This window comes from Petromyzon marinus, chromosome 48 (assembly GCF_048934315.1).
Source record: "Petromyzon marinus isolate PM22_M1 ecotype Great Lakes invasive population chromosome 48, UKy_Petmar_22M1.pri1.0, whole genome shotgun sequence".
Taxonomy (NCBI): Eukaryota; Metazoa; Chordata; class Hyperoartia; order Petromyzontiformes; family Petromyzontidae; genus Petromyzon; species Petromyzon marinus.
Genome location: NC_133714.1, coordinates 6,573,867 through 6,601,497, shown reverse-complemented (window position 1 = coordinate 6,601,497; position 27,631 = coordinate 6,573,867). Strand labels below are relative to the sequence as shown.

Genomic DNA, 27,631 nt, shown 5'->3' with positions numbered 1-27,631 from the left:
GTGACTCGCCACAAAATGACCAACAATGCCTCCCCGATCTCGTCAAGGAGCGTGAACAGTCACGCAACAACTCCGGTCATCCTCGCAGCGGCGGCGGCCCCTGGCGCGCCGTCGCAACAGAGACGGCGGCGCTGTCAGACGCGCCGCGTCCGCGGCCGTCTGGAACGCTCTTACTTCCGATATCAGGAAGCCACTCGGAGCTATGAACTTATAACTGCTAACACTACCACTCCACGTAGCTGGGCACGCATACACATGCACGCACACGTGCGCACACGTACGTGCGCGTGTGTACCTCGGCACCCACGATTAGCATGGTTGGCTACGTGCGGTGCGAAAAAAGTTCACGCAAGGCACAAAGAGGTCGTGTGGCCAGCACCACGCCCATCCGCCTTTTTCTTCCCAGCGCTGATAAAAATCACGGTGCTGCTGCTGCTGATGATGATGATGCTTGTGCTGATGATGGCAGTGATGCTGGTGGTGGTGCTGATGATAATGATGACTGTGCTGATGGTGATGATGCTGGTGCTGATGATGCTAATGATGATGCTGGTGCTGATGATGATGATGCTGGTACTCATAATAATAATGATGATGCTGATACTGATGATGATGATGATGATGCAGGTACTGATGATGTCGGCGGTGGTGGTGCGCTGCTGTGCGTGTCGCCCCCCCCACTCCCTGCACCTCGGTGGGTGGCTTGCGTTTTGCCGGGCAGGAGTCCCGCGGGCGGCTTCGGGGAGCTCTGCACGCAGTCGAGGATGGCGAGCAGCGTGCGCGTCAGGCGCAGAAGGTCGCTGAAGCTGTAGAAGCCGAAGTACACCAGGTGCCGGGCTAGGTTCACCACCTGCGAACGCGCGCGAGCGCCCGTCGTAAACGCCGCCGTCAACGCTGCCGTCGTTTGCATTCACGTTCGTCGGGGACCTCGAGAGCGCCGTCCCTCGACGTCGCTCGAACGATGCGAGTTCAACCCCCCCCCCCGTGAAGCTCGGAGGGCTGAACGGAGTTGGAAAGAGCTCACAAACAAACACCGCCTCGTGTTGAAAGACCCAACGCAGACGATCCCCTCTGCGTCTGGTCTACCACGAAGCTGCACCCTGCGCAAACCGTGGCAGTGGATGCGGACGCACTGACGCGCAAATGGAACGTTGGCAAACGGAATGTTGAAAGCTCTCCGGTAGCGGCGGCGGCGGCGCCACTGTGGTCATCCAGATTAGAGGCCGCACAAACGTTTAACGGCACAATCCACAAATACGAAGGAGACATCGCAGCGATGACGACGACGATGATGACGACGATGATGATGATGATAACGCTACTCCGCTGTCTCCCGACGCGCTTCTCTGCCGGGCTGACCACCTGGATGTGAAATTGTAGTCGTTGCTCTGCGTCTACATCGGCAGCTGCCGTACGAAAGAAGAAGGGGAAGAAGATCATCATCAGGTCATCCATTAATGCAAGTGTTCGTGGCCTCAAGGGTGGGGGGGGGGGGGTGGTGCAGTGAATTGTCACCGCCGTTAGATCCCCACTTTTAAAAAGCGGCGACGTTCGGATGACCCCGTCCGCGAGCGAGCTGTCCGAAGGGCGCGGGGGGGGGGGGGAGCCCTGGGGGGGGGGCGGGGGGGGGGCCCTGGGGGAGGGGCCCGGGGGAGGGGGGGGTGGTGTCCCCCTTAGGTGGGCTCAGCCCGCCGACAGAAGCGTGGTGACACCTGGAAGGTGAGCTTGTTCTTCTCGCGGTCGGCGAAGGGGAAGGGCTGGCTCACGACGTCACGGAGGTACTCCTCGGCGAACACCATGGTCTGGGCGAAGCGCGGCTTGGCGTCCTCGCGTGCCGATCCGCTGCACGCATCATAGCTGCGCACACACACACAGACACACACACAGACACACACAGACACAGTGACATACACACAGACACACACACACACATACATACACACACACACATACACACATACACACACAGACACACACACACACAGACACACACACACAGACACAAAAGACAAAGATCCCCCGTATAGCCTGAACAGACTGTAGGGGCAAGTGCTGTTAGCGAGCACCTATGAAGGCCGGAACGGTACACGAGGGGGTGGGTGGCCAGCACCACGCCCGACCGCCTTTGTCTCCCCAGTGGCAATGTTTACACACCGCACCAGGTACTCATTTGAGGCTGAGTCGACCTAGGGGAGGCCCGGGACCGGTTCAGATAATCGTCACTGGTGTTGGCCGTGAGCGGGAATCGAACCCGGGTCGCCAGGTTCATAGCGCAGCGCGCTAACCGCTACACTATCGCTCCCCACAACACACAGACACACACACACACAGACACACACACACGCACACACACACACACGCACACACACACACACGCACACACACACGCACACACACACGCACACACACACACCACACACACACATACACACGCACACACACATACACACACACACACGCACGCACAGGCACACACACACACGCACGCACACACGCACACACACACTCGCGCACACACACACGCACGAACACACGCACACACACGCACACACGCACGCACGCACACGCGCACACACACGTACGTCAAAATTTAAGATCCCCCAAATAGCCTGAACAGACTGTAGGGGGCAAGTGCTGTTAGCGAGCACCTATGAAGGCCGGCACGGCACACGAGGGGGTGGGTGGCCAGCACCACGCCCGGCCGCCTTTGTCTCCCCAGTGGCGATGGTTACACATCGCAGCAGGTACTCAATTGAGGCTGAGTCGACCTAGGGGACGCCCAGGACCGGTTCAGATATTCGTCACTGGTGTGGGCCGTGAGCAGAAATCGAATTTGGGTCTCCAGGTTCGTAGCGCCGAGCGCGCTAACCGCTCCGCTACCACTCCCCATAGATGAGCGCACGCACACATACACACGTTAGCACACACACGTACACATGTGTGTGCCTTGGCACCTTAGATTAGCACGGTTGGCTACGTACGGTACGAAAGAAGTTTCGAATACAGTACATATACACGTACGTAGATACGTACACACACACACAATCACAGTCATCATCGTTAGCCACGGGCTAGCCACTATGCATGCCATAGCTGCATATGTATGTCTGGACTGTCCGATATTAGGAATCCACGGGACCTATGCACTTTAAAATGTAACCTCTCTTGAACTTAAATTTTGATTTAAAGCTTTCGTGACTGCAGTAATTCATATTCTTAGTTATTTCGGTAAAGTCACGTTGAAGGGAAACAATAAAATAATAAAATATATATAAAACAATAAAAATTCTCACGACGTTTGTGTTATGGTCGAAACGTCGTGAGAATTTTTATTGCTTTATATATATTTTATTATTTTGTTGTTTCCCTTCAACGTGACTTTACCGAAAGAACTAAGAATCCTCTCTTGAACTTATTTTTGTGTTTAGTTTGCTGTCCTTCCCCCGCCCCTCCCGATGGGCACGGTTGGCTACGTGCGGTTGGCGAAACAAGCTCGTACATACACGCGCGCCCAAACGCTTTAGCGCTCGGCCCAGCGACCGCGTTTATTTTACGGACTCTCTTACTCGTCGATGGTGATCTGCGACGGGATCTCGGACCAGAGGCGCGCGTAGCGTACGGGCGTCACGGGCTCCTGCGGGTCGCGGTCCACGTGCATGTGCAGCATGAGACAGCAGAAGGAGGCGCGCAGGTCAAAGGGCAGCTGCTCGTCGGCCATGCAGCGCTGCAGCAGCTCCACGTCCAGCTGGCCCGAGATGCTGTTGATGGCCAGGTACTGGCGGTCGAGGCACATCTGCGAGAAGAGGTTCAGCTGGTACCTGCGCGCGCGCGCGAGCGAGAGACGGGCGGACGGACCGACGCGGAGGTTAGCGGCACCGCGCTCCGAACCCAGCGAACAGAGGAGCCACGCTTCCTGCTTACGGGCAACATCGGTGGCGACTATCTGGATCGCTCTTGCGAACGTGACGACGGTGTCCCGGGTCTCTTTGAGTATCTCGCCGGGTTCGCCAAGGCAGCAGGAACGCAAAGATTCACCCCAGCAGAGGGCAGGGCAGGATGAGGCGCCCTCACTCCGTGCGATATCCTCTCCTCCCGCCAACATCTCCAACCAGGTCCCTCCCTAACCCTTTCCCGTTCCGAGACGTCAGCAAGTCACGGGGGTGGGGGGTGGGGGGGGGTGGGGGGTGGGGGTGGGGTGGGGGTCCCGTCCACCGCTGAATCTCGGAACGCGCGAGCGGCTCGGCGATAATTTTATTTGGGGAGGCGACGTAGCTGCCGGTGGTGGCGGTGGCAAATCTGTAGCTGTAGATAGTGGTAGTGGTAGAGGTGAGGTAGCTGTAGACGGTGGTGGTGGTGGTGGTGATGGTGGTGGTGGTGACGTAGCCGTAGCTGCAGACGATGGATCTCCACACAACGACGACGACGCGGGGTGACGCACCGATAGTACGAGAGGATGGAGGCGTCCTCGGCCTGGCCGTCGCGAGCGTCCTGCGCCAGGTCACGCACGCTCTTGCTGCGCTGGCCCTTGTCGCCGTCGCTCCAGAAGAGCCACACCTCCTCCTCCTCGCGCATCTCCACGCGGGGGGCCCCCGTGCCACACTCCTCCTCCATCTCCACCTCCACCTGAGACAACATCAACCTGCCCACGGCACGGCACGCGCAAGGGACGGCTGCTGCTGACGCTGCTGCTGTCGATGCTGCTGCTGCTGTTTGCGTTTGATGATGCTGATGCTGCTGCTGTTGATGATGCTGATACTATTGATGATGCTGATGCTGCTGCTGTTGATGATGCTGCTGTTGATGCTACTGATGCTGCTGCTGATGCTGCTGCTGCTGCTGATGCTGCAACTGCTGATGCTGCTGATGCTAATGCTGCTGCTACTCCTGCAGCTGATGCTGCTACTACTCCTGCAACTGATGCTGCTGCTGTTGATGCTGCTGTTGATGCTGTTGATGCTGCTACTGCTATTGCTGCTGCTGTTGCTGCCACTGCTACTTTGGGATGTTCGGCCGTGCATTGTTGTTATCGGGAGTTTGTTTGGTTCTGTCTGGGAGGAAGCCAGAGAACCCCGCAGAAAACCCTGCCGAATGTACAATTAATTTCCTCGGGAAATTCTAAATTGTTTTTAACTTGTGTAATACACAGAGGCTGTCTCTGTGTGTTGTTTTATGGCTGCTCCGGTTTCTTCTGCTATGATGATGATGCAGTTGTTGCATAATATCCAAATTTTATTACTGATGATGACACTGATGATTCAACTACTGCTGATGGCAATGATGACAATGATGATAATGATTATGATGAAATGACTGCTGCTAATAACGAAGATGATCATGATGACACTGATGATGATGACAACACCGCTGCTAATAACAAGAATGAGACTGGTGATGTTAATGATGCTCATGATGCTGATGACATTGACGACGGTGATGATATAACGATGATGATATGACGCTGCTGCTGCTGCTGACAATGATGACAGAACTGATTATGTCACTGATGATGCCAATTCTGCTGCTGCTGCTGATTGATTCATTGACGACGACGATGATCACGAGGAACATCTCACTTCGTCTCGATGAGGATGTCTCCGTTGTTGGGGTTGAGCACCGACTTGCAGATGAGCTCCTGGGTGACGGGGATGGCCGTGTTGTTCGAGACGCACAGGTCGGACAGGTAGTCCAGGAACCTGCGGAGGAGGGCAGATAAAGGAGCAGGAAGAGAAGGGAGACGCTGAGCAGGAGCGTGGCCAACTCCTTCGCGCACGTCCCGGTGGTTTCAGAAAGTCTGTCCGCTTGCCCCGGCACCATGAAGCTGTTGCGAAAATCGGGATTTTTTTTTTTTTGGTTTCAGAAATATTTGGTTTCAAATATTCTGGCACCTGTGCTCAACCCCTGGTACCTGTGCAGGCTTCCGGCAAGCCATCGAACCCTCGACCGACCACCGCGTACACCGGGCGAGGTGGTCAACATCTCCCAGCCACCCGCAGGGGGGGGAAACCAACCGAGGGACGCGGAGTAAAACCCCGCCGGCCGCCGCGGACGGACACCAAAGCGGCGGAACACGGCGGCGAGAATGCGGCGTCAGCCGTCGGCCGACGCCGCCGCCGGCTGGCACCGGCGGGAGAGAAGTTCGCATCCACCTCGCGATTGCGATGTCGGGTTGTAGCTCTCCGACCCGTGCAAGACCGACCGACCGTTCCATCGAGCGACCGACGGGGCGGCCGGGCGGGCCGGCGGGCGGGCTGGCGGACAGGCGGGCCGGCGGGCGGGCGGGCGGACTCACCGTGGCTCGCGGTTCTTACGCACGAGCGACACGAACGTCTCGATCTCGGCGGCCGTGATGTGCTTCTCCAGCAGCTTGCGGTTGTTGTGCAGCAGCGCGGTGATGGTGTCCTCCGCCAGCACGTCGTAGCCGATCTGCTTCTGCATGAAGCCAAACTGCTTGGCGATGTACTCCTGCGGGCATCGGGTCGGCGGCAGGGAGGGGATGTAAAATAATCTGTTAAAAACAACGCTCCCGTGTCCCCCAACCTTTAAACTTCGTCCCCCCACCCCCCCCCCCCCTCCTATACACGGTCCAGTTGCGTCGGGACTGTCTATGCCGTGAATTGTGACACCGGGTCATGCGGGGGTCCGGGCGGCGTGCTGTACCGGCCTAGCGTTGTGTTGCAATAAAAGTAAAATATATATACTCCCCTCCCTCTCACCCCTCGGTTCCCACCTCCCTCCTCTCCTTCCCCTTCCCCTTCCCCCCTTCTCACCTCCCCGTATAAACCTTCACGTCCCCCCCCCCCCCGCGCTCATCGTCCCCACCTGGGTGGCGGAGCAGTGAGCCCCCCAGTTCTCCCGCCCCATATCCCACCGAACCCGGGGCTGCTGTTCCCTCCCCCGTCGTTTGGTGAAGGTTCGACGCGGCACCACCGGTGACGGATTTCCCGAGTCGGTCCTGGGCCTCCCCGAGGTCGACTCGGCCTCAATCAACTACCCGGTGCGGTGTGTGTCAAACATCGACACTCGGGAGACAAAGGCGGCGTGTTGCAGGCAAGCGCTGCTGCTGGCCGCCCACCCCCCGTCGCGCGCCGTGCCGGCGCCCTCACAGGCGCCGGCACTCGCTACCAGCGCTCGCCCCGACAGCCTGCCGAGGCTGCAACTTGCTGGGCTTGGCGCCGCCACCTGGTTCTTGCGGTAGTCCTGCTGCGAATGGCGCAGCACGCGGTAGCACAGGCAGCAGATGTGGCGGAACGGCGCGTGCCGCTGGTCCGAGAGCTCCTCCATGCGCAGCATCGGCCCGTCGCCGCCGTCGACGAACGGCGCCTGCAGCAGCTTGAAGATCTGCCGCGGGAGAGAGAGAGAGGGAGAGAGAGAGAGGGGAGGGGAGAGATGATGCGCGCCGGGCAGATCAAACCGCCGCCGCAAGACATCGCCGCGCCGAGCGCTCCGGTTGGCGACGCTCGAAGTGAGAGACTGGCGCGGCCCCCCCCCCTCCCCTACACCCCCCCCCTCCCCCGCGTCCCTCGGTGATCCGTGCATCGAACAAACGACTCGAGACGCGGGCGTTAACGGCAGCGAGAGGGCGGTTTACGCGGACGCTGCCGGCGAGAGGTCACGCGCGTGGCACAGCAACGCTCCGTCGCTGGCTACGCTCCATCAGTGAGTGGATGGAACCGTCAACACGTGCTCGCAGCTACCCCCCCACCCCCCCCCGCCGATTCGCCCCCCCCCTCGACAGCCAACCCCCCCCCACTCCAAATTCAGACGCGGTGCGAGACGTCGGGACGAGATGAACGTGAAAAACTATCGTCGCTTAAAACATGTCAGCGTTGTCCAAGCGACTGTTGCAAGCAACGCGGAAGCAAATGTACGACGAGTGGATACCGTAGGTCATTGTCTGAACGTTTTTCGTCGGTGCGAATCGAAGCCGGCGACGCTCAGTCTCGCCACCCCAACGTGGCCGACTGAAACCACTCCCACGGGTGGGTAGGGGAGGAGCAGGGGGCGGGGGGGTCCCAAATTCCGCCACTGACCAATAAGAAACCGCCGTTGCAAGCCCATTTTGCATAGGGACGGCACTCTCTCTCGCCCCAGCTCCACCCGCCACGAAAACGCCGTCGCACGACGGCCGCCACCTGCCCGCGACCCCGTGACCCCTTGACCCCTCGGCGGCGACCCCCGCGGCGACTCGCCTGCTTCAGGATGTTCTGCTCGCGCATCAGTTTCTGCCGCTCGCGGTTGGGCTTGTTCACGGTGACCTCGAGCACGTCCTGCCCCGAGTTGGCCACGTCCGCCACGAAGAAGACCAGGTCCTCGAGCAGCTTGCTCACGAACCTGAGCTCGCGCACACGTGACAAGGAAACAAAGATCCACACCCCCGCCCCCCAGTATAGCCTGAACAGACTGTTGGGGCAAGTGCTGTCAGCGAGCGCCTGTGAAGGCTGACGGCGGCACACGGCGGGGTGGGTCGCCAGCACCACGCCCGGCCGACCGAGCGGAGGAGCCCCGGGATTGGTTCAGATAATCACCAACGGCGTTGACCGCGAGCGGGAATCGAACTCGGATTGCCGCGTATTTTAGCAGGTAAGGCCCACTGAGCTACGCAGGTCTTTCTTCAGAAGCAACCTGGCTGCAAATGATAGCTCAACGAAGTGGCTTATCACGTGGACATTTATACTCGACACGGGACGTTGATTCTAATTGTGGAGGGGAAAACCGGAGGACCCGGGGAAAAATCCACGCGACCACGGAGAGAGAGAGAGAGAGAGACACGCAAACTCTAAATACACAACAAGCGTCAAGGTTGGGATCGAACCCATGAACCTCCTGTACGCCAGGTGAGTTAGTAATCATCTCCTAGCCACCGTGGCGCCTTTGAAAGTAGGATCAATGCGACGAGTTCTGGTGTGCTGATTTAAACATAAATCGAGATGCAAGATGAAAAAAACCAACGTAAAAAAACAGGACTAAAAAAAAAAATCACAACAATAATAATAATAATAATGACACGTGCTACGTCAACGCAATCCCTTTGGCGCCCCCGTTTGACAGCCGCGCGGGAAGCGGCAAACGCCGCCACCGCCGGGCCCCCATTACCGGCGCTCGTTCTGCGTGATGGTCGACTTCTCCAGTTTGTCGGCGATGGTGCCCAGGACCTTGCTGGCGTCGTTGGCGAAGTCGAGGTCGCGCACCTCGGCCGGCGACACGGGCACCACGGCGAACGCCTCCTTGTCCTCCTTGGTGGAGCTGGTGCCGATCTGAGACGCGACAAAAAGATTCCCCACCCCCCAGCGCCCTCCTCGTTATGGCCTCGACAAGAACCCCCCGTTTGGGGGGGGGGGTGGGGGGTGGGGGGGGCAGGTTGTTGGTGTTAGCGGGTGGCGGCATCTACGGAAGCCCGGCACCGTGGTACACGAATGGGTGGGGGGGTCGGTGACACCACAGCGCCCGACTCTGTCACATCGCGACCGGCGGCTCGTTTTGAGGCCGAATCCACCTAGGGGGGTTGGCCCGCGACTGGTACGGATATTCCATCGCCGATGCTGGCCCGAACACGGGCCACTGCACGCACGAACGCAACAATAACCAAGACGACGATCCCCCGCGTAGCCTGTAATAGACCGTTGGGGCAAGCGGTGTTTAAGAGTAGCGCCTATGAGGGCCAGCACGTCACATGTTTACACACCGCACCGGGCACTCATTTGAGGCTGATCACCGGTGTCGGCCGTGAGCGGGAATCGAACTCGGGTCGCCGGGGGGGCACGGAAGGAGATGAGAGAGGCGAGACGAGGCGGTGCAAGACCAATGGAGAGGTTTGAAGACTCGCATTTTCAAATCTCTTTCACCAGTTCCAAAGGCGCAGGCTGACGTGTGCCGGTAGTCGGTGCTCTCTAACCTTCATCATCACGGGCTTGTCCTCCTCGTGGTCGATCAGGGACGACGTGCTGTGGACCCACGTGTTGGTGCACAGGTGCCTTAGTCTGACATACGAGTTCCTGACGGGCACACGGGACGGCACGTCAAAGCAAACAACCTATGAACATGCAGAGCTTGGTCTGTGTGCGCGCGGGCGAGTGGGTGGGCGGGCGAACGAGCGAGCGATTGAGCGGGCAGACGAAGGGATTTAACACGTCGGCTTTCGCGACCAATATTACTCATTATAAAGGTGTTTTGGGTAGGAAGGCGTTAGTATAAATGCGTCGTAACCCTCCACCATCCGACACAGCCAGTAAGGTTTGTCACGTAAACAAAACGCGCCAAAATACAGCTACTACATCAGCTCGCCGGTGTGCTGGAGAGTAAATCCAGAACATGTACAATTTTAAATGTGTGTTTGAGAGTGAATGCAAATGGATAAGTGAGCAATTGATCAAGTGAGTTACTGAGTGAGTGAGCGAGTGAGCGAGCGAGCGAGGGACTGGGCGAGTTGAGCGAGCTGAGCGGGCGAGTGCTCGCCTGGGCACGAGCGAGAAAATGAGCGAGTGAGCGAGCGAAGGGAGCGGGTGAGTAAGTGGAGCGAGCATTCGAGAAAGCGTGTGAGCGAGTGGGTGAGCGAACGCAAGCGAGCGAGGGAGCGAGCGACTGGGCGAGAGTTGAGCGCTCGCCTGGGCACGAGCGAGTCTCCGCGCTGCAGCGTCGTGGGGTCGAGCTCGAAGATGGAGGCGATGTCGTTGCCGTGGGGGACGCACACCAGCGCGTACATGACGCGCTCCGGCCCCCCGCCTCGCAGGCGGCTGCGGGGGGGGGGCGGCGCGGGGGACGCCGACTCGGAGGACTCGGCGCCGTCGCCCTGGGACGCCGCACGGTCACACCATCACGTGGGCACAGCGACAAACGGACACGCGGCCACGCGGGCGCGCACGGACGCACGGGCGCGCGGACGCGCTGACACGTGCTCACACGGTCACACTGGCACATGGACACACGGACACATGGGCACGTGGAAACTACAAATATACAGGCGGTCAATGGTCGGGGGGTCGAACCCACAGCCGCCTGTATAACCGGGCGAGGAATTCAATTTTCACGTTTTTTTTATTGCAACACAACGCGAGCCCGGCGCGAGACGCGCGAACGGAGGGGAACAGAAACTCCGCGGACAGCAACCCGAATTCGGCGCGGCAGGGCGCCAGGCGAACTCGTGAACATCTTGCCACCGTGATTTCTCTCGGCGCCCGGAGAAAAATCACCGCCCCCCCCCCCCACCACCACCACCACCCCCGCCTGGACGCCTGCTCTCTGACGTCACACGCCGGACCAGAGATTGACGCAGAGGGAGCCGATGAGAAAGGCGTGCGGTGGATGTGGCGTGTGGGTGGCCTCCTGCCAATGGGAACGCTGGCGGGGGGGGGGGGTGGGGGGGGGAGCAACGAAAGACTGCACGCAACGGCAAATTGCCGGAGACAGATCGCGCGAACGATGCGTTTGAAGAGTCGGCGGGAATTCCTGCACTCGTGCGACAAGCACGAATACGCTGAATTGCGCGCAAAGTGCTCGCCACAAATGAGCCACAATGCATCGCTGACCTCGTCAAGGAAATATAAACCATCATCACTCGACACTCCGGCCATCCCGGCAATAGCAGCAGCGGGCAGCTTTGGCTGGCCATCGCAAATAAAAACCGGTCACAGCCATCGCGGCGCTTTCAGATGCGCTTCCACGGCCGTCTGGAACGCTCTTCCTTCCGATATTAGGAAGCCACTGGGAGCTACACACTTTTAAATAATCTACATTGAGAATCTCGTCTCTTTATAACTGCTTTTTATTTTTAGTTTGTTGTCCTTCCCCCCCACCCCCCGCACCTCCGATTGGCACGGATGGCTACGTACGATGGTGCAAAAGAAGTGCAGCAGACATACATCACATTACTCACTTGATTTATGTTATTTTTTTTGTGAACTGCTCACATTTTCTCGATTTTACAATTTCATCGTTTTATTGTTTTCAGTTGTAACTCGCTGAACCCGTGCCCCTGCTGGACATCTGTGCAAAAAAGAGCTTCATAGCTCATCGGATTCCACCTCCAGTCTGAAATAAAGATTCTGACTCTGTGTGCGTTTACCCATAATTACTTAGAACCGCTGATTCCCAATCAGCACCTGTCAATTCCAACACCCATAAAGGTACCGACTAAAGAGTGAATCAGCATACAATTAAATTTTAATTGCAATTTCTTTTGGTGTTTTTCCATTCTCGTCCTCTGGCTTGCTAAATCAACATACTTATTCACGATTTTTGTTGTTGAAAAGCTGGACCGAGAAATATGTACGCACGGGACGCGGAGACAACATTGACGGAAAGAAACGCGACGCCAAAGGACCCGCGCGGCGGTGAGTTGAGCTGGCACAACCGGAACGCAGGATTCCACAAAACAAAGGCAGAGATCCCACGCGTAGCCTTCAAGAGGCTGCTAGTGCAAGGGACAAGTGATGTGAGCGAGCGCCTACGAAGGCCGGCTAAGCGCATGGGGTAGGTGAGTGGCCAACACCACGCCCGGCCGCCTTTGTCTCCCCCAGTGCTTATGTTTACACACCGTGACGGGTGCTACGGTGGTGAAATGTTAACTATACAAGAGGTCGTGGGTTCAATCCCGACCCTGACGCCTGCTGTACATTTGGAGTTTGCGTGTCTCTCTCCCCGTGGTGGTCACGTGGATGTTTCTCCGGGTCCTCCGGTTTTTAAGAGTCACGCACGTACACAAAGACAAAGATCACCCGTATAGCCTTTAACATACTGCAGGGGCAAGTGCTGTTAGCGAGCACCTATGAAGGCCGGAACAGTACACAAGGAGGTGGGTGGCCAGCACCACGCCGGGCCGCCTTTATCTCCCCAGTGGCGAGGGTTACACACCGCACCAGGCACTCATTTGAGGCTGAGTCGACCTAGGGGAGGCCCAGGACCGGTTCAGATAATCGTCACTGGTGTTGGCAGTGAGTGGGAACCGAACTCGGGTCGCCAGGTTCGTAGCGCAGCGTAACGCTAACCGCTACACCGCCGCTCCCCACATTTATAATCAACATCACGCGTTTCGAGCATTTCGCTCCAGTAAACTGCCACGTGATGACAAGCCACTTCGCTGGGCTATCATTTGTGGTAGCCAGGTCGCTTCTGAAAACGAGCTAAACAGCTCAGTGTGGGCCCTTACCTGGTAAAATAAATAAAAAAAGTCGTTCATTGTAAAGGTTTAAAGAGTCCAGCACGTACACACACACACACACCTACACGGCCACCTGAGTTCAAATCCTGCCTGTGGCCGACACCACTGACGAGCGGCTATTTGAACGAGTCTTGTACACCTCGACCCCTTCACCTACCCACACTGACCAGCACGGTGAAGTATGGTCAAACGCATCCAATGACTGATGCAGCTCGTACGAAGAGGCAGGGGTTTGATGATAGGGCAGTAAATAGATGAGAAATCACGATTATCACGACGCACACTCAACCACAAAGACAAAGATCCCCCGCATAGCATTAACAGACTGTAGGGGCAAGTGCTGTTAGCGAGCAGCGCCTACGAAGGCCGGAACGGCGCACGAGGGGGTGGGTGGCCAGCACCACGCCCGGCCGCCTTTGTCTCCCCAGCGGCGACGTTTACACACCGCACCAGGGTACTCGTTTGAGGCTGAATACACACACACACACGGACAAAGGTATGTATATATACACACGACTCACAGGAGATTTGAGGGTAGATTCCTCAGCCTCATCCCGGTAATCAGGATTCACCTGCACACAACAAACGGCAGCAGCAGACAGCTGTGCTTCATAATCGATGTATTCCCTCTCGGCCGTTAGGATCCAAATGCCGGGCAGAGGCACTGCCAAAATAACAACAGCAGCCTGCCATTGTGATTTAAATCACACGACATTAACCCCTGCTCCCTCTACGGTCGTCGCACCTGATTGGCTCGCAAGTGTCGACGTCACATTCACCCTCTCAGGAGGAGGAGGAGGCGGCTTCCTCCACAATTCTGGCCTTCGCCTGATGATGCTGGTTGCTGCAATCACCGGCGGAACGCCTTCGGCGCTCGAATTTCAAACGTCGTGGGTTTACTCTCCACAACACCGGTGTGTGCTCAACTAGTAACCTACGTATTATAGTCACGGGGTCGAACCCGAAAACAAACAAGAAGACACCACCCCCCCCCCCCCCCCGTCCTCTATAGATATGGCCTTGACAAAAAGTTCACTCTTCACGGTCCCTCTCTAGGCGGCCCGGGGTGGTAACACAGCCGGCCGGGCGGCGTTGTGGTGGTGTGGCGAGGTGGTGGTGGTGTGGTGGTGGTGTGGTGGAGTGGTGGTGTGGTGGTGTGGCGGGGTGGTGGTGTGGCGGGGTGGTGGTGTGGTAGTGTGGTGGTGTGGTGGTGGTGGTGTGGTGGTGTAGTGGTGTAGTGGTGGTGTGGTGTGGTGGTGGTGTGGTGTAGTGGTGGTGTGGTGGTGGTGTGGTGGTGTGGTGGTGTGGTGGAGTGGTCGTGTGGCGAGGTGGTGGTGTGGTGGTGCGGTGATGTGGTGGTGTGGTGGTGGTGGTGTGGTGGTGTGGTGGTGTGGTGGTGGTGTGGTGGTGTGGTGGCGGTGGTGTGGTGGTGTGGCTGGGTGGTGATGTGGCGGTGTGGTGGTGTGGTGGGGCTCTTGATTCAAGGCCCGGAAAGCCGCTCCGGACAACGCTGCGAGATTTTTGCGTTTGTCCGAACGTAAACTAAAAACTACGAAAAGCATTTTTTTTTTACTTACCAGACAAGGCCCCCAACTGAGCTGTGAGGCTCTTTTTTTCAGAAGCGGCCTGGCCATCACGAATGGACGGCTGAGCAAAGTGGCTTATCGCCGCTTATTCCGACTCGCGCCAGGTAAGGTCCACTGAGCTGTGTACTGTATAGCTGTTTTTCAGAAGCAACTTGGCCACAAATGATAGCTCAACAAAGTGGCTTGTCAGCATCGCGTGTAAATGCATGGCAGCCAAATTGCTCTAAATGCGCTACTTTGATTCCAAATGTGCAAGGAAAAATCCGAAGGCCCCGGAAATAAAAACCCCTTGACAACGGGGATCGAACCCACGACCTCCGGCATACCAGGCGAGGTAGTTACCATCTCGCCACAGTGGCCCCACATTCCATGGCGTTTTCCCAAAACCACGAAGAAAAAAATTGTCCCCCGTTACAGTGAAAGTCCCGGGCAGTGGTGGTGCACGTGGGCTGCCTGTAGTGATCCACTGTGGAGGCAGCAGGAGCAGCAAGGGTTGGTGGATCACCGCACACCACATACACACAGATGTTGTTGTGAAATTCCCCCTTCCCGTGGGAAAGGGGAATTGCGCGACATCATACCCCGGTTGGTCAGGGGAAGGCGGTACAGCAGAGCGTGGATTTACCGAGTGCGGATTAATCGCCATTTGTTTATTAATCACCATCTGTATGGGGATCGAGCGTTGCTCCCCTCTCTCGCGCAAGGCGCCACCTGTCACTTCCTCTGACATCCTCCTCCGCGATGGACACCCCTGCCCGACTTGAGGATCTCAGGATTTTCACGAAAGTCGCCGCGCGGCTGGATGACGACGCGGCGGTTGTAGGCGTCGCACGGCACGCCGCGACCCCGGGGTAACTCCGTGATCCCGTGGTAACTCCGTGACCCCGTGGTAACTCCGTGACCCCGTGGTAACGTCGCGACCCCGTGGTAACGTCGCGACCCCGTGGTAACTCCGTGACCCCGTGGTAACGTCGTGACCCCGTGGTAACTCCGTGACCCCGTGGTAACTCCGTGACCCCGTGGTAACTCCATGACCCCGTGGTAACGTCGTGACCCCGTGGTAACTCCGTGACCCCGTGGTAACTCCGTGACCCCGTGGTAACGTCGCGACCCCGTGGTAACGTCGCTTCCCCATGGTAACGTCGCGACCCCGGGGTAACGTCGCGACCCCGGGGCAACGTCGCTACCCCGGGGTAATGTCGCGACCCCGGGGTAACGTCGCGACCCCGGGGCAACGTCGCTACTCCGGGGTAACGTCGCGACCCCGTGGTAACTCCGTGACCCCGTGGTAACGTCGCGACCCCGTGGTAACGTCACTTCCCCGGGGTAACTCCGTGACCCCGTGGTAACGTCGCGACCCCGTGGTAACGTCGCTTCCCCGGGGTAACGTCGCGACCCCGGGGTAACGTCGCGACCCCGGGGCACTCGTGGCCCACCGCGCCCCGCACGCTCACCTCCGCCGCTAGGTAGTTTCCCGTGGCCAGGTGCTTGAAGCGGAAGAGGCTGTTCCAGTGCCCGGCGCCGCCCCTGCAGGGGTCGTGATGAACCACCTGTGGGCAGCAACAACAACAACAACAGCGGCGGCGGCGGCGGCGGCGGCCGCGGCGTCCGGTCAGAATTCAACGGCGAGACGCGGCGGCGGCGACGTCGCCGCGGCGCACGTGCGCGCCAGGCTAGGTGCGCGCCAGGCTAGGTGCGCGCCAGGCTAGGTGCGCGCCAGGCTAGGTGCGCGCCAGGCTAGGTGCGCGCCAGGCTAGGTGCGCGCCAGGCTAGGTGCGCGCCAGGCTAGGTGCGCGCCAGGCTAGGTGCGCGCCAGGCTAGGTGCGCGCCAGGCTAGGTGCGCGCCAGGCTAGGTGCGCGCCAGGCTAGGTGCGCGCCAGGCTAGGTGCGCTTTGCAGCCGTCACCGCGTGAAGCGCGGAAGGCTTGCTGCCGCCGGCCGGCTGGCCGTCGTCGGTCGCGGGACGGGACCCAGAGTGCATTGCGTTTGCCGACCGAGATGACAAGACGCACCGCCCCCCCCCACCCCCCCACCCCGCCTAACAGCGCGAGCGAGCGGTGAGAACGTTCCGAGCGACGGGGGGGGGGGGGCGAGCGACGGGTGGTGGCGGGTGAGCGGCGAGTTAGAGGGGTGAGGGTTTGATGGTCCCCCCCCCCCCCCCCCCCTTGTGCAGGAACAGAGCTTTTGTTTAAGTCACGAGCTCAAGGGGGCAAGGGAGCGAGAGTTTGAGGCCAGAAGGTCCCCACTGAGCCGGGCGTGAGGTGCGCACGGAGGGGAGGGAGAGGGGAGGGGGCGGGCGCTTGCGATATCACCCCCCCACCCCCACCCCCCCCCCCCCCCCCCCCGGGGTTAGAGAGGTGTTAGTCACCGCTCTGCGGGGTGTTTACCGATCGCAAGTTCGCTCGGCGCGCGTGGGTCATTTTGCGACGTGTGTACGTGTGTTGAACTTCTTTCGCGCCGTACGTAGCCGACCGTGCTGATCGGAGGTGCGTGGGAAGGACAGCAAGCTCTGTATGTTGAAGTGACTTTGGGCTTCGCTGGCCCGCGGAATTTCTGTACCCCCCCTTGGTACGGTTCGTTCTTGTCAAAGACATGATTTTAAACAATTTTTACCCTACAACGTAAGGCCCCACTGAGCTGTGTAGCTCTTTTTCAGAAGCGACCTGGCGCTCACAAATGACAGCTCGACGGAGTGGCTTGCCATCATCGCGTGGAAATGTATAGCGGCCGAATACTCCAAACGCGTGGTGTTGGAGGGAAAAGCTGAAGGGATCGAACCCACGACCTCCCGTACACCGGGCGAGGTCGTTAACACCTCGCCACCGCGACGCGGCGGTGGGGGGGGGGAGGGGGGGTGCGAGCGAGGGCGGCCTCTGACCTCCACCTCCCAGAGTGCTTTGGAGCTGGTGGCCGAGGACGCCGACTGACGCCCCGTGGTGCGTAGGAACACGTGCTGCTTCCGGCGGTATTCGTCGCACGTCAGAAACTTCTCCTGCTCCGCGTGGAACAGACGGACCACGTCTCCCTGCGTCGCACGCACGCACAAAGCCAGAGATCAACCACCCATCACCTCCCCCCACCTCCCTGCCCGACCGCGTGGCCTTCACCCCAAGGCCGCCGGGAGCGAGCGCTGTTCACCCTTTCCCGTTCCGATGACGTACGCGTGCTCGCGCGTGACGGACGACGGTGCTGCCACGTGCCCCGAGGAGGGGGCGGGGGGGGGAGATGCGGGGGGGGGGGGGGGAGATGGGGGGGGACGGTCGTCGACTCACCCCCTTGAGGATGTCGTCCTTGTTCTCGCAGTACTTCATGAACAGCGTGATCTTCCAGCTCGTGTTGCAGTTCACGGAGTTCACCTGCACGGCCACGGCGGCGACAACGGCGTGACGGAGGCGCCGCGATGCCGGACGCTGACAGAAGTCTGCGGCGACCGAGGATAAAAAAAAGAAGCCCCCCTCGTCCCGCAACATTAAAGCTGCAGGCGTGTTCCCCTTTTACGCGGTGGGAGTTGGGTCCCGCGCGATGGAAAAATCGCGTTCTAATAAATAACACGTAACACGGAGGGGGTGGGGGGTAGAGCAGTGTCCCCGATGACACGTGAGACTGAACAAAGACCGAGGCGCGTGGATAGCGTCTCGAAGCATCCAGCAGCATCCCGCCTTGTGCGATGCCACGTCGAGGCAAACGTACAACCGCTTACTCCGACTCGCGCAGTTCCGTTCACTCAATCGCGCGATGTCCAATTCGCATCGTTAAAACAACACGGGGCGTTATAGCAGAACTGACTCTATTAAACTCTATTAAACTAAAGTCATCATCGCGTGGAAATGTATAGCAGCAAAATTACTCTAAACGCGCTACGTTGATTCTAAATGTGCAGGGGAAAATCCCGAGGACCCGGCAAGAAAAATCCCCGTGACCACGGGGAAAGAGAGACAGAGAGAGTTAACATCTCCTAATCACCGTGATGATGCGAGAGAGAGAGAGACACGAAAACTCTAAATATACAGCAGCAGGCGTCAGGGTCAGGATCGAACCCACGACCTCCTGCGTTCCAGGCGAGGTAGTTAACATCTCCTAGCCACCGTGATGATGAGAGAGAGAGAGACACGCAAACTCCAAATATACAGCAGCAGGCGTCAGGGTCGGGATCGAACCCACGACCTCCTGCGTACCAGGCGAGGTAGTTAACATCTCCTAGCCACCGTGATGATGAGAGAGAGAGAGACACGCAAACTCTAAATATACAGCAGCAGGCATTGTCAGGGTCGGGATCAAACCCACGACCTCCTGCGTACCAGGCGAGGTAGTTAACATCTCTGGCGCCCCAACAGCTCATCTGCGAAGCGGTGGCCTCGCCTCGCCCACATGAGAGAAGCGTTCGAAATCGCAACGATACGTTAAATTGCAACAACGATATCGTCTCGATCACGGTTGCACACCTGCGAGTTTGCGAGGTCAACGCGGTGAACGCGCCACATTCACGAAGCGGCCCCTTTAATTCGCTGAGGCTATACGGGGGGGGGGGGGGTTCTTTGTCTTTCTGCAAGACGCACCAACGGTGCACAGCGGGGTAGCACAGGTGGGTGCATCTCACCAGTCGTCTCACTAAGTCAACCCATTGCGAACCCGGGTCTGTTTACGTGGCCTCAGAGCGCACCTAGGCTGGCACGAGCGCCGCGCGGTGATAACCAAAACTCGGTTAAAGCGGGTCACTGTTGAACATGTCCACGTTCAAATCGGTCGTCGGCGTCGTCATCGTCGGCATCCGTGATCGATCCGCTGCTGGATTAAGGCCCCGGTCGACCAGTGGCGTCCTCCTCAACGTCCCATCGGAGGGCACGATAAGTCCCGGGGATGGTTCACCTCCTTGCAGCCAAGGTTGTCCACCAGCTCGTAGTTGCTCGCGTGGAGCGGCTGCCCGGCGTTCACCGGGTTCAGGACCACCTTGTCGCCCAGCACCACCTGCGGAAGACACAGCGCGTTGCACCGGGCACCGTCTCGACCGAATGTGTCGCGAGAGATATCGCTCGCGATCATCCTCACCTGCCAGAATCATAGAGGCAGAGAGAGAGAGAGAGAGCGAGCGAGAGACAGATGGGATTCGCACCAACCGCTAAGCTTCCGCTTGCCATGTATAGATGCAAAAAAAACAAAGGCAAAGATCTCCCCGCGTAGCCTGAACAGACTGTTGGGGCAAGTACCGTTAGCGAGTAGCAACCTATGAAGGCCGGCACGGCACACGAGGGGGCGGGTGGCCAACACCACGCCCGAACGCCTTTGTCTCCCCAGTGGCGATGTTTACACACTGCACGAGGTACTAATTTGAGGCTGAGTAGACCTAGGGGAAGCCTATGTCGGTGACCGGTTCAGATAATCGTCACCGGCGTTGGTGGCTGTCAGCGGGATTTGAACTCCGGTAGCCGAGCTTGTAGCACCGTGGGCTAGCCAATGCAAAGGCAAGGATCCCCCGTATAGCATCAACAGACTGATGGGGCAAGTGCACACACACACGCGCACACACGCGCACACACGCACGTACACACACAGCTGCAACGCCGACGCCGCATCATAGGAACAGTGGGGGCGGTCAGAAATCAACAAAGGTCAGCGCAGGAATGTGTGGGAGACGAGGGGAGACTTCTCCACCCACGTGATCGGGAAGACGTCTCCGCCGGCGCCGACAAGTAAACCGCCCGGAGGTGCATCTGACGTGCTTATGCCTGGCTCTAACGGGGGGGGGGGGGGGGGTCGGGGGGGGGGTCAGGCGGCACAGCGTGGGAATGTCGGACGCGTCGTGCGGCTGACCACATCACGACAGGCCCAGGTGCAGCGAGCGGTCAGCCGGAGGTCCGATTGCCAAGGCCGTGGCTTGGTAATCGAGCGGCACGGCGGTAGCCGGTCCCGCGCTCACCAGCCGTGGTGAAGCGCGGTCAAACAATCCACGTGACACTCACGCGGCGCAGGGAGGCCCTCGTTTTTGGCAGCGGATTGAGAAGGCGCTGTACGTTTATAATCACCGCGATGGCAATCGCCGTCTTCTCCGGGATGCGCGAGCAATGAAATGAATTGCACGAGGAACCCGAGGGACGAGCCGCAACGCAGCGGCCGGGCGCGAGACCGACACAAATCGCCCGGGCTCTGCGAATCCTCCGCACGCGAAGAGGTTTTCCAGCCCGACCGAAGAGAGTTGTTTCACACGGAAGCAGGCGCCTGTCGGATCGTCGCGTCGCGGGATCGCGGAGCGGCGGCGGCGGCGGCTTGCGGGAGGACTTCATCCGGCAGTGGATTGAGCGTGGCCGATGATGACCGGCGACGACGATTGTCTTTCGCGATTGTTTTTCGAATGTCGCAGACGGTCGCCTTTGTGCGCCCGCGCAAATTATAATGAGGATTTTCTGCACGAGGTCATTCCGAGGGCGTTTGTTCGCGATGGGCCATTCACCCTCAACGGCCCTGCCCACCGCCCTCTTACCCACCAGCGATCAGCCTCGCTCTGTCGCCTCTTGCCTCTCGATGTCCACGGCTCTGGTCCCAGGTGAAGCCAGCTCACGAAGTCATCTCGCCACCCTGGCGTGCGAGTAGCCTCTTGCAGAGGGAACGGTTGTGAAATTGAGGCTCTCATCTGGAGGATGGTGCTCGACTTTGGCTCGGCGAGCCTCTGCATGAGAGTCCTAAACGTGCCTGTAGTCTGGCTCTATGAGCTCTAAACCCAAGGAATTTAAAACAAAACGGTTTAATATGACTCTTATGAGCTTCTGCCATCGATACTGCTGCGCTAACACTCATTAATTGCCTTTGAACATGCTTAATATATAGAGAGGCAGTGAGCCGGCACCAACAATTACCCAAGCTCTGCAGTACTCTACGTGTGAAAATATTCTCCGTAAATGAATGGGAGGAAACCGAAGCGCCTGGATAAAAATCACGTGTGCAAGGGGGCAACGCTCGATCCCATACAGAAAGGACATACGGTAAGTTGTATTATTGTGGTGCCCCAGTGGCGAGATGTTATCTACCTCGTCCGGTATACAGGAGGTTGTTAGTCTGAACCCAACCCTGACGCCTGCTGTATATTTGGAGCGTCTCTCTCCCCGTGATCGCATGAATTTTCCTCCGGGTCCCACACTTTTTCCCTCCACATTTAGAATCAACGTCACGCGTTTAGGGTATTTGGTGGCTGCAAATGTCTACGTGACGAACAAGCCACCTCGTTGAGTTATCTTTCGTGGCCAGGTCACTTCTAAAAGAGAGCTCCATTGCTCAGTGGGCCTTGCATGGTACAAAAAAATAAACATGTGTTTAGTTCCTAGTAAATAGTAGTTCATAGTAAATAGTAGTTCATAGTAAATAGTAGTTCATAGTAAATAGTAGCTCATAGTAAATAGTAGTTCATAGTAAATAGTAGCTCATAGTAAATAGTAGCTCATAGTAAATAGTAGTTCATAGTAAATAGCAGTTCATAGTAAATAGTAGTTCATAGTAAATAGTAGTTCATAGTAAATAGTAGTTCATAGTAAATAGTAGTTCATAGTAAATAGTAGCTCATAGTAAATAGTAGTTCATAGTAAATAGTAGTTCATAGTAAATAGTAGTTCATAGTAAATAGTAGTTCATAGTAAATAGTAGTTCCTAGTAAATAGTAATTCATAGTAAATAGTAGCTCATAGTAAATAGTAGTTCATAGTAAATAGTAGCTCATAGTAAATAGTAGTTCATAGTAAATAGTAGTTCATAGTAAATAGTAGTTCATAGTAAATAGTAGTTCATAGTAAATAGTAGCTCATAGTAAATAGTAGTTCATAGTAAATAGTAGTTCATAGTAAATAGTAGTTCATAGTAAATAGTAGCTCATAGTAAATAGTAGTTCATAGTAAATAGTAGTTCATAGTAAATATTAGTTCATAGTAAATAGTAGCTCATAGTAAATAGTAGCTCATAGTAAATAGTAGTTCATAGTAAATAGTAGTTCATAGTAAATAGTAGTTCACAGTAAATAGTAGCTCATAGTAAATAGTAGTTCATAGTAAATAGTAGCTCATAGTAAATAGTAGCTCAAAGTAAATAGTAGTTCATAGTAAATAGTAGTTCATAGTAAATAGTAGTTCATAGTAAATAGTAGCTCATAGTAAATAGTAGTTCCTAGTAAATAGTAATTCATAGTAAATAGTAGCTCATAGTAAATAGTAGTTCATAGTAAATAGTAGTTCATAGTAAATAGTAGCTCATAGTAAATAGTAGCTCATAGTAAATAGTAGTTCATAGTAAATAGTAGTTCATAGTAAATAGTAGTTCATAGTAAATAGTAGCTCATAGTAAATAGTAGCTCATAGTAAATAGTAGTTCATAGTAAATAGTAGTTCATAGTAAATAGTAGTTCATAGTAAATAGTAGTTCATAGTAAATAGTAGCTCATAGTAAATAGTAGCTCATAGTAAATAGTAGCTCATAGTAAATAGTAGCTCATAGTAAATAGTAGCTCATAGTAAATAGTAGTTCATAGTAAATAGTAGCTCATAGTAAATAGTAGTTCATAGTAAATAGTAGTTCCTAGTAAATAGTAATTCATAGTAAATAGTAGCTTACAGTAAATAGTAGTTCATAGTAAATAGTAGTTCATAGTAAATAGTAGTTCATAGTAAATAGTAGCTCATAGTAAATAGTAGCTCATAGTAAATAGTAGTTCATAGTAAATAGTAGCTCATAGTAAATAGTAGTTCATAGTAAATAGTAGTTCGTAGTAAATAGTAGTTCATAGTAAATAGTAGTTCATAGTAAATAGTAGTTCATAGTAAATAGTAGTTCATAGTAAATAGTAGCTCATAGTAAATAGTAGCTCATAGTAAATAGTAGTTCATAGTAAATAGTAGCTCATAGTAAATAGTAGTTCATAGTAAATAGTAGTTCATAGTAAATAGTAGTTCATAGTAAATAGTAGCTCATAGTAAATAGTAGCTCATAGTAAATAGTAGTTCATAGTAAATAGCTCATAGTAAATAGTAGCTCATAGCAAATAGTAGTTCATAGTAAATAGTAGCTCACAGTAAATAGTAGCTCATAGTAAATAGTAGTTCATAGTAAATAGTAGTTCATAGTAAATAGTAGTTCATAGTAAATAGTAGTTCATAGTAAATAGTAGTTCATAGTAAATAGTAGTTCATAGTAAATAGTAGCTCATAGTAAATAGTAGCTCATAGTAAATAGTAGTTCATAGTAAATAGTAGCTCATAGTAAATAGTAGTTCATAGTAAATAGTAGTTCATAGTAAATAGTAGTTCATAGTAAATAGTAGCTCATAGTAAATAGTAGCTCATAGTAAATAGTAGTTCATAGTAAATAGTAGCTCATAGTAAATAGTAGCTCATAGCAAATAGTAGTTCATAGTAAATAGTAGCTCACAGTAAATAGTAGCTCATAGTAAATAGTAGCTCATAGTAAATAGTAGCTCATAGTAAATAGTAGCTCATAGTAAATAGTAGCTCATAGTAAATAGTAGTTCGGGCGAGTTAGGGTACAGGGAAATCTCCTCGACTATCACGGGAAGGAAGGGAATTTCGCAACACCTGTGCGGTGATCCACCAACCCCCGCCGCTACCTCCACAGTCCTGCACGCGGGCCACCTGGCTTGACCGCGATGAATGTGAAATTGTAGCCGTTGCTCTGCCATCCGCACCATCAGCAGCCGTACGAAGGACGAAGAGAAGTGCTGCACCACACCCCGCAGGCAGCGCCCGGCCGGCACCCTCCCGGCACCCTCCCACCGCGCTCGCAAGCGAACGTGACGCGGGCCATCAGCGGCGGGATTTTTACGCAAAAAGGTGGAGGCTGAACGGCGGTCAGGAGGTGCCGCTGTCTCGTCACCGTCTCCCTGGACCACGGGGGGGGGGGGGGACCTCCCAATGCCTCGATGCGCCAGCTCCGTCGGTCTTCTAACGTTGGGGGGGGGGGTGGGGGGTGGTGCTGGGGGTAGCGGACAATGGTGGGGGGGAGCTCGTTGTGCCGACCGAGATTGCCGGTCGTTCTGTTAATTACCGCCCCCCCCCCCCCAACTCCTGGTTTGAGCAAAACAGCCGAGGGCTGGCCCCTAATCGAACCCCCCCCACCACCCACGGACTCTACACACAACATTAGCGGGCGGTGCGCGGATAATATTCTTGATTGGATTTTAAGGCGAGCTGATAATCTGCTTGGAGCAGGGTGCCAAGCTGGCAAAGCGCTGCAGGAGCACGGAACGGGGTTTTTCTTTTGCAGCATAACAAAAGGGGATAAAGGCGCAGCCCTGCAACTGCTTGCTCACACCACCACTACCAAAACTACCACAACCACCGCCACCGCTATCACCACTACTACCACCACCGCCACTACAAAAAACAGACAAGGATCCCCCGTATGGCCTTAACAGACTGTTGGGGAAAGTGTTGTTAGCAAGCACCTATGAAGGTGGGAACGGTACACGAGGGGGTGGGTAGCCAGCACCACACCCGACCGCCTTTGTATCCCTAGTGGCAATGTTTGCTGTACACCGCACCAGGTAATCATTTAAAGCTGAGTCGACCTAGAGGAGGCCCAGGACCGGCTCAAATAATCCTCACTGGTCTTGGCCGTGAGCGGCAAATCGAACTCGGGTCACCAGGTGCATAGTACAGCGCGCTGACCGCGACACTACCGCTCCACCACCACCGCTACGCCTCTCCACTTGAGCTCTCTCTCTCTCTCTCTCGGGGGGGGGTACTCCGTCTACTCTCCCACGCCAAGCAGACGACGCATTGGAAGAGGTGGGGGGCGGGGGCTACCCAAACTGTGCTCCACCGCACGCGATCTGCCGACGGGGTTACAGAGCCGCGTTCGTCTAGAGCGATGCGCGACGAGGTTTCGGCTGAAACTGCGCTGAGCTGCGTTGGACAGCGGGGGGCACGGGGATGGAGGAGAGGCCGCCTCATCGGCTGGACGTCTGTGAAAAAAAAGAGCTTTGTAGGTCATCGGATTACTCTGGTATAAATACTTCGTTCTGATGCCCGCCGTGACGTCGCCAGCCGTCCAGGCAGTGCGTCATCTCCGCTCCCTTTGCCAGAAGAATCGATTAAATAAAAAATCCACGTCTCATAGGAATTATGTCAACGTATGACGTATTGTTATTACATTTTTTTAACTCCGTTTTTTTTACGTCGGTCTTTTCATCTTGCATCTCCATTTACACCGGCGTTCAATGCATTAATCCGAGTGTCAGGGGTGCCACGGTGGCTAGGAGATGTTAACTACCTTGCCTGGTGTACAGGAGGTCGTGGGTTCGATCCCCACCCTGACGCCTGCTGCTGTATATTTGGAGTTTGCGTCTCTCATAATCATCACCGCGGTGGCTAGGAGATGTTAACTCCCTCGCCTGGTATACAGGAGGTCGTGGGTTCGATTCCTAGACTGACACCTGCTGCTGTATATTTGGAGTTTGCGCTGCTATGAATTTCCACTTCGTCGAGCTCTCATTGGTGGCCAGGTCGCGTCAGATAAAGAGCTGTGAAGCTAAGCGGGGCCTTACCTGGTAAAATAAAAATAAAGCACAAATATTTTAGTCATTGCTGAGCTCCGCGCACCGTTGATGTCTCCGAACCGCCGCTGGAGCGATGGTGGCACTAATCCACGTTTCATTCCGAAAGTTTTAATCCGCAGAGCTCTGCTCATGCATTTCACTCTCACCAACTCCGCAGTTGTTGTGATGTTTTTTTTTTCCCCCGCTCTGTTGCGGTAGATGGCCGGCCGCCTGCTGTTATGATGTTTGATATTTTACGATGTTTGATATTTACGATGTTTTAAACCCTGCGCGTTGATTCGCGCTAACAACTGCGTGTGATGTCACCGGTGTTTAACTCTGCGCTTTGATTTGCGGTCAGTCGAACATATTTTGCCGCGATGTAATACTTACAACATTTAACCGTGCCACCACAATACGTTTACCGTATTCTACGGATTACAAGGCACACCTTGAAACATACATATTTGATTTTAAACCAAAAGTTAACATACGGTACGTGGCTCGGTGTCGAAACCTATAAGCCACTCAGCACGCGTGCCACCCATCCCACTGACCGCGGAGGAGACATTCCACCGGTACTGTGCACAAACTCAAGTGGGGGAAAAAAAAATAAAAAACCTCATTGTCTCCGCTCAGAATGCGACGACGGAGACTCCGCGCGAAGCGCCGTGAAGCACCGCTTGCCGGTAACGCCGAGGCGCTGTGGCGCTGGGCTAGCCAGCGCCACGCCACAGCGCCCGGCCCGGCGCTGTGGGCTCATCGCCCGGGTTACCGTAGGTTCCCGCAGTCCGCCGCGTGACCTGCGTCGCGTCAAACCACCGCGGGTGAAAAAAACGTCGTTGATTTTTTTTTTTTAAAATAACCCAGAAAAATCTGGTGGGGGGGGGGGGTATGGTACATAACATATATATATATTTTTTTTATAAATGCGTCGTTAAACCCGCCACCACCCGACACGGCCAATTAGTAAGGTTTGTCACGTAAACAGGACGTGCCGATTCGTTAAGCGATCTACCTGGCTGTCCGCGTGATGATGCTCGTTGCAATCACTGGCGAAACGTCGAACTCACATTGTAAATGTCGTGGATTTGCTCTCCCAACACACCGGTTCGCTGTACTAGAAACGAATTGGTCATGTTCTGTTTCCGACACATTTATATTATTTACGCAATCTAACCCCCCAAAAAACCTATATTATGGATGATATTGGTGGCGAAAGCGGGAGGGGGGGAGGGGGGGAGGGTGGTAACATCGGTGAGTGGGACGGTCGGTCGATGAATTCATTCGGGGAAAGGCCCGTTGACGGGGAAAGACGCTGTGCGTCTGAGAGGCGGCACATTCGATGCAAGCGAGGACACCTGACCTC

At 55.5% G+C, this 27,631-nt stretch overlaps 1 protein-coding gene across 4 annotated transcripts in view; it reads right to left on the bottom strand.

Annotated features, from left to right (window-relative positions):
• Positions 1-27,631, bottom strand: part of LOC116952798 (inositol 1,4,5-trisphosphate-gated calcium channel ITPR1-like) — a 275,732-nt gene that overhangs the window by 162,846 nt on the left and 85,255 nt on the right. For 3 of the 4 annotated variants that reach the window (XM_032972456.2, XM_076074483.1, XM_076074485.1), the window contains 16 exons: positions 19,605-19,703; positions 18,011-18,094; positions 17,617-17,763; positions 16,194-16,289; positions 13,675-13,725; positions 10,602-10,786; positions 9,893-9,992; positions 9,094-9,254; positions 8,190-8,331; positions 7,180-7,338; positions 6,290-6,462; positions 5,574-5,693; positions 4,439-4,639; positions 3,567-3,818; positions 1,713-1,857; positions 691-850 (listed from right to left, as the gene is read on the bottom strand). In XM_032972456.2, coding sequence (XP_032828347.2) covers positions 691-850; positions 1,713-1,857; positions 3,567-3,818; positions 4,439-4,639; positions 5,574-5,693; positions 6,290-6,462; positions 7,180-7,338; positions 8,190-8,331; positions 9,094-9,254; positions 9,893-9,992; positions 10,602-10,786; positions 13,675-13,725; positions 16,194-16,289; positions 17,617-17,763; positions 18,011-18,094; positions 19,605-19,703 — 2,275 coding nt within the window. The remainder of the gene's footprint in view (positions 1-690; positions 851-1,712; positions 1,858-3,566; positions 3,819-4,438; positions 4,640-5,573; positions 5,694-6,289; positions 6,463-7,179; positions 7,339-8,189; positions 8,332-9,093; positions 9,255-9,892; positions 9,993-10,601; positions 10,787-13,674; positions 13,726-16,193; positions 16,290-17,616; positions 17,764-18,010; positions 18,095-19,604; positions 19,704-27,631) is intronic. The other variant, XM_076074484.1, reaches the window with a different exon arrangement.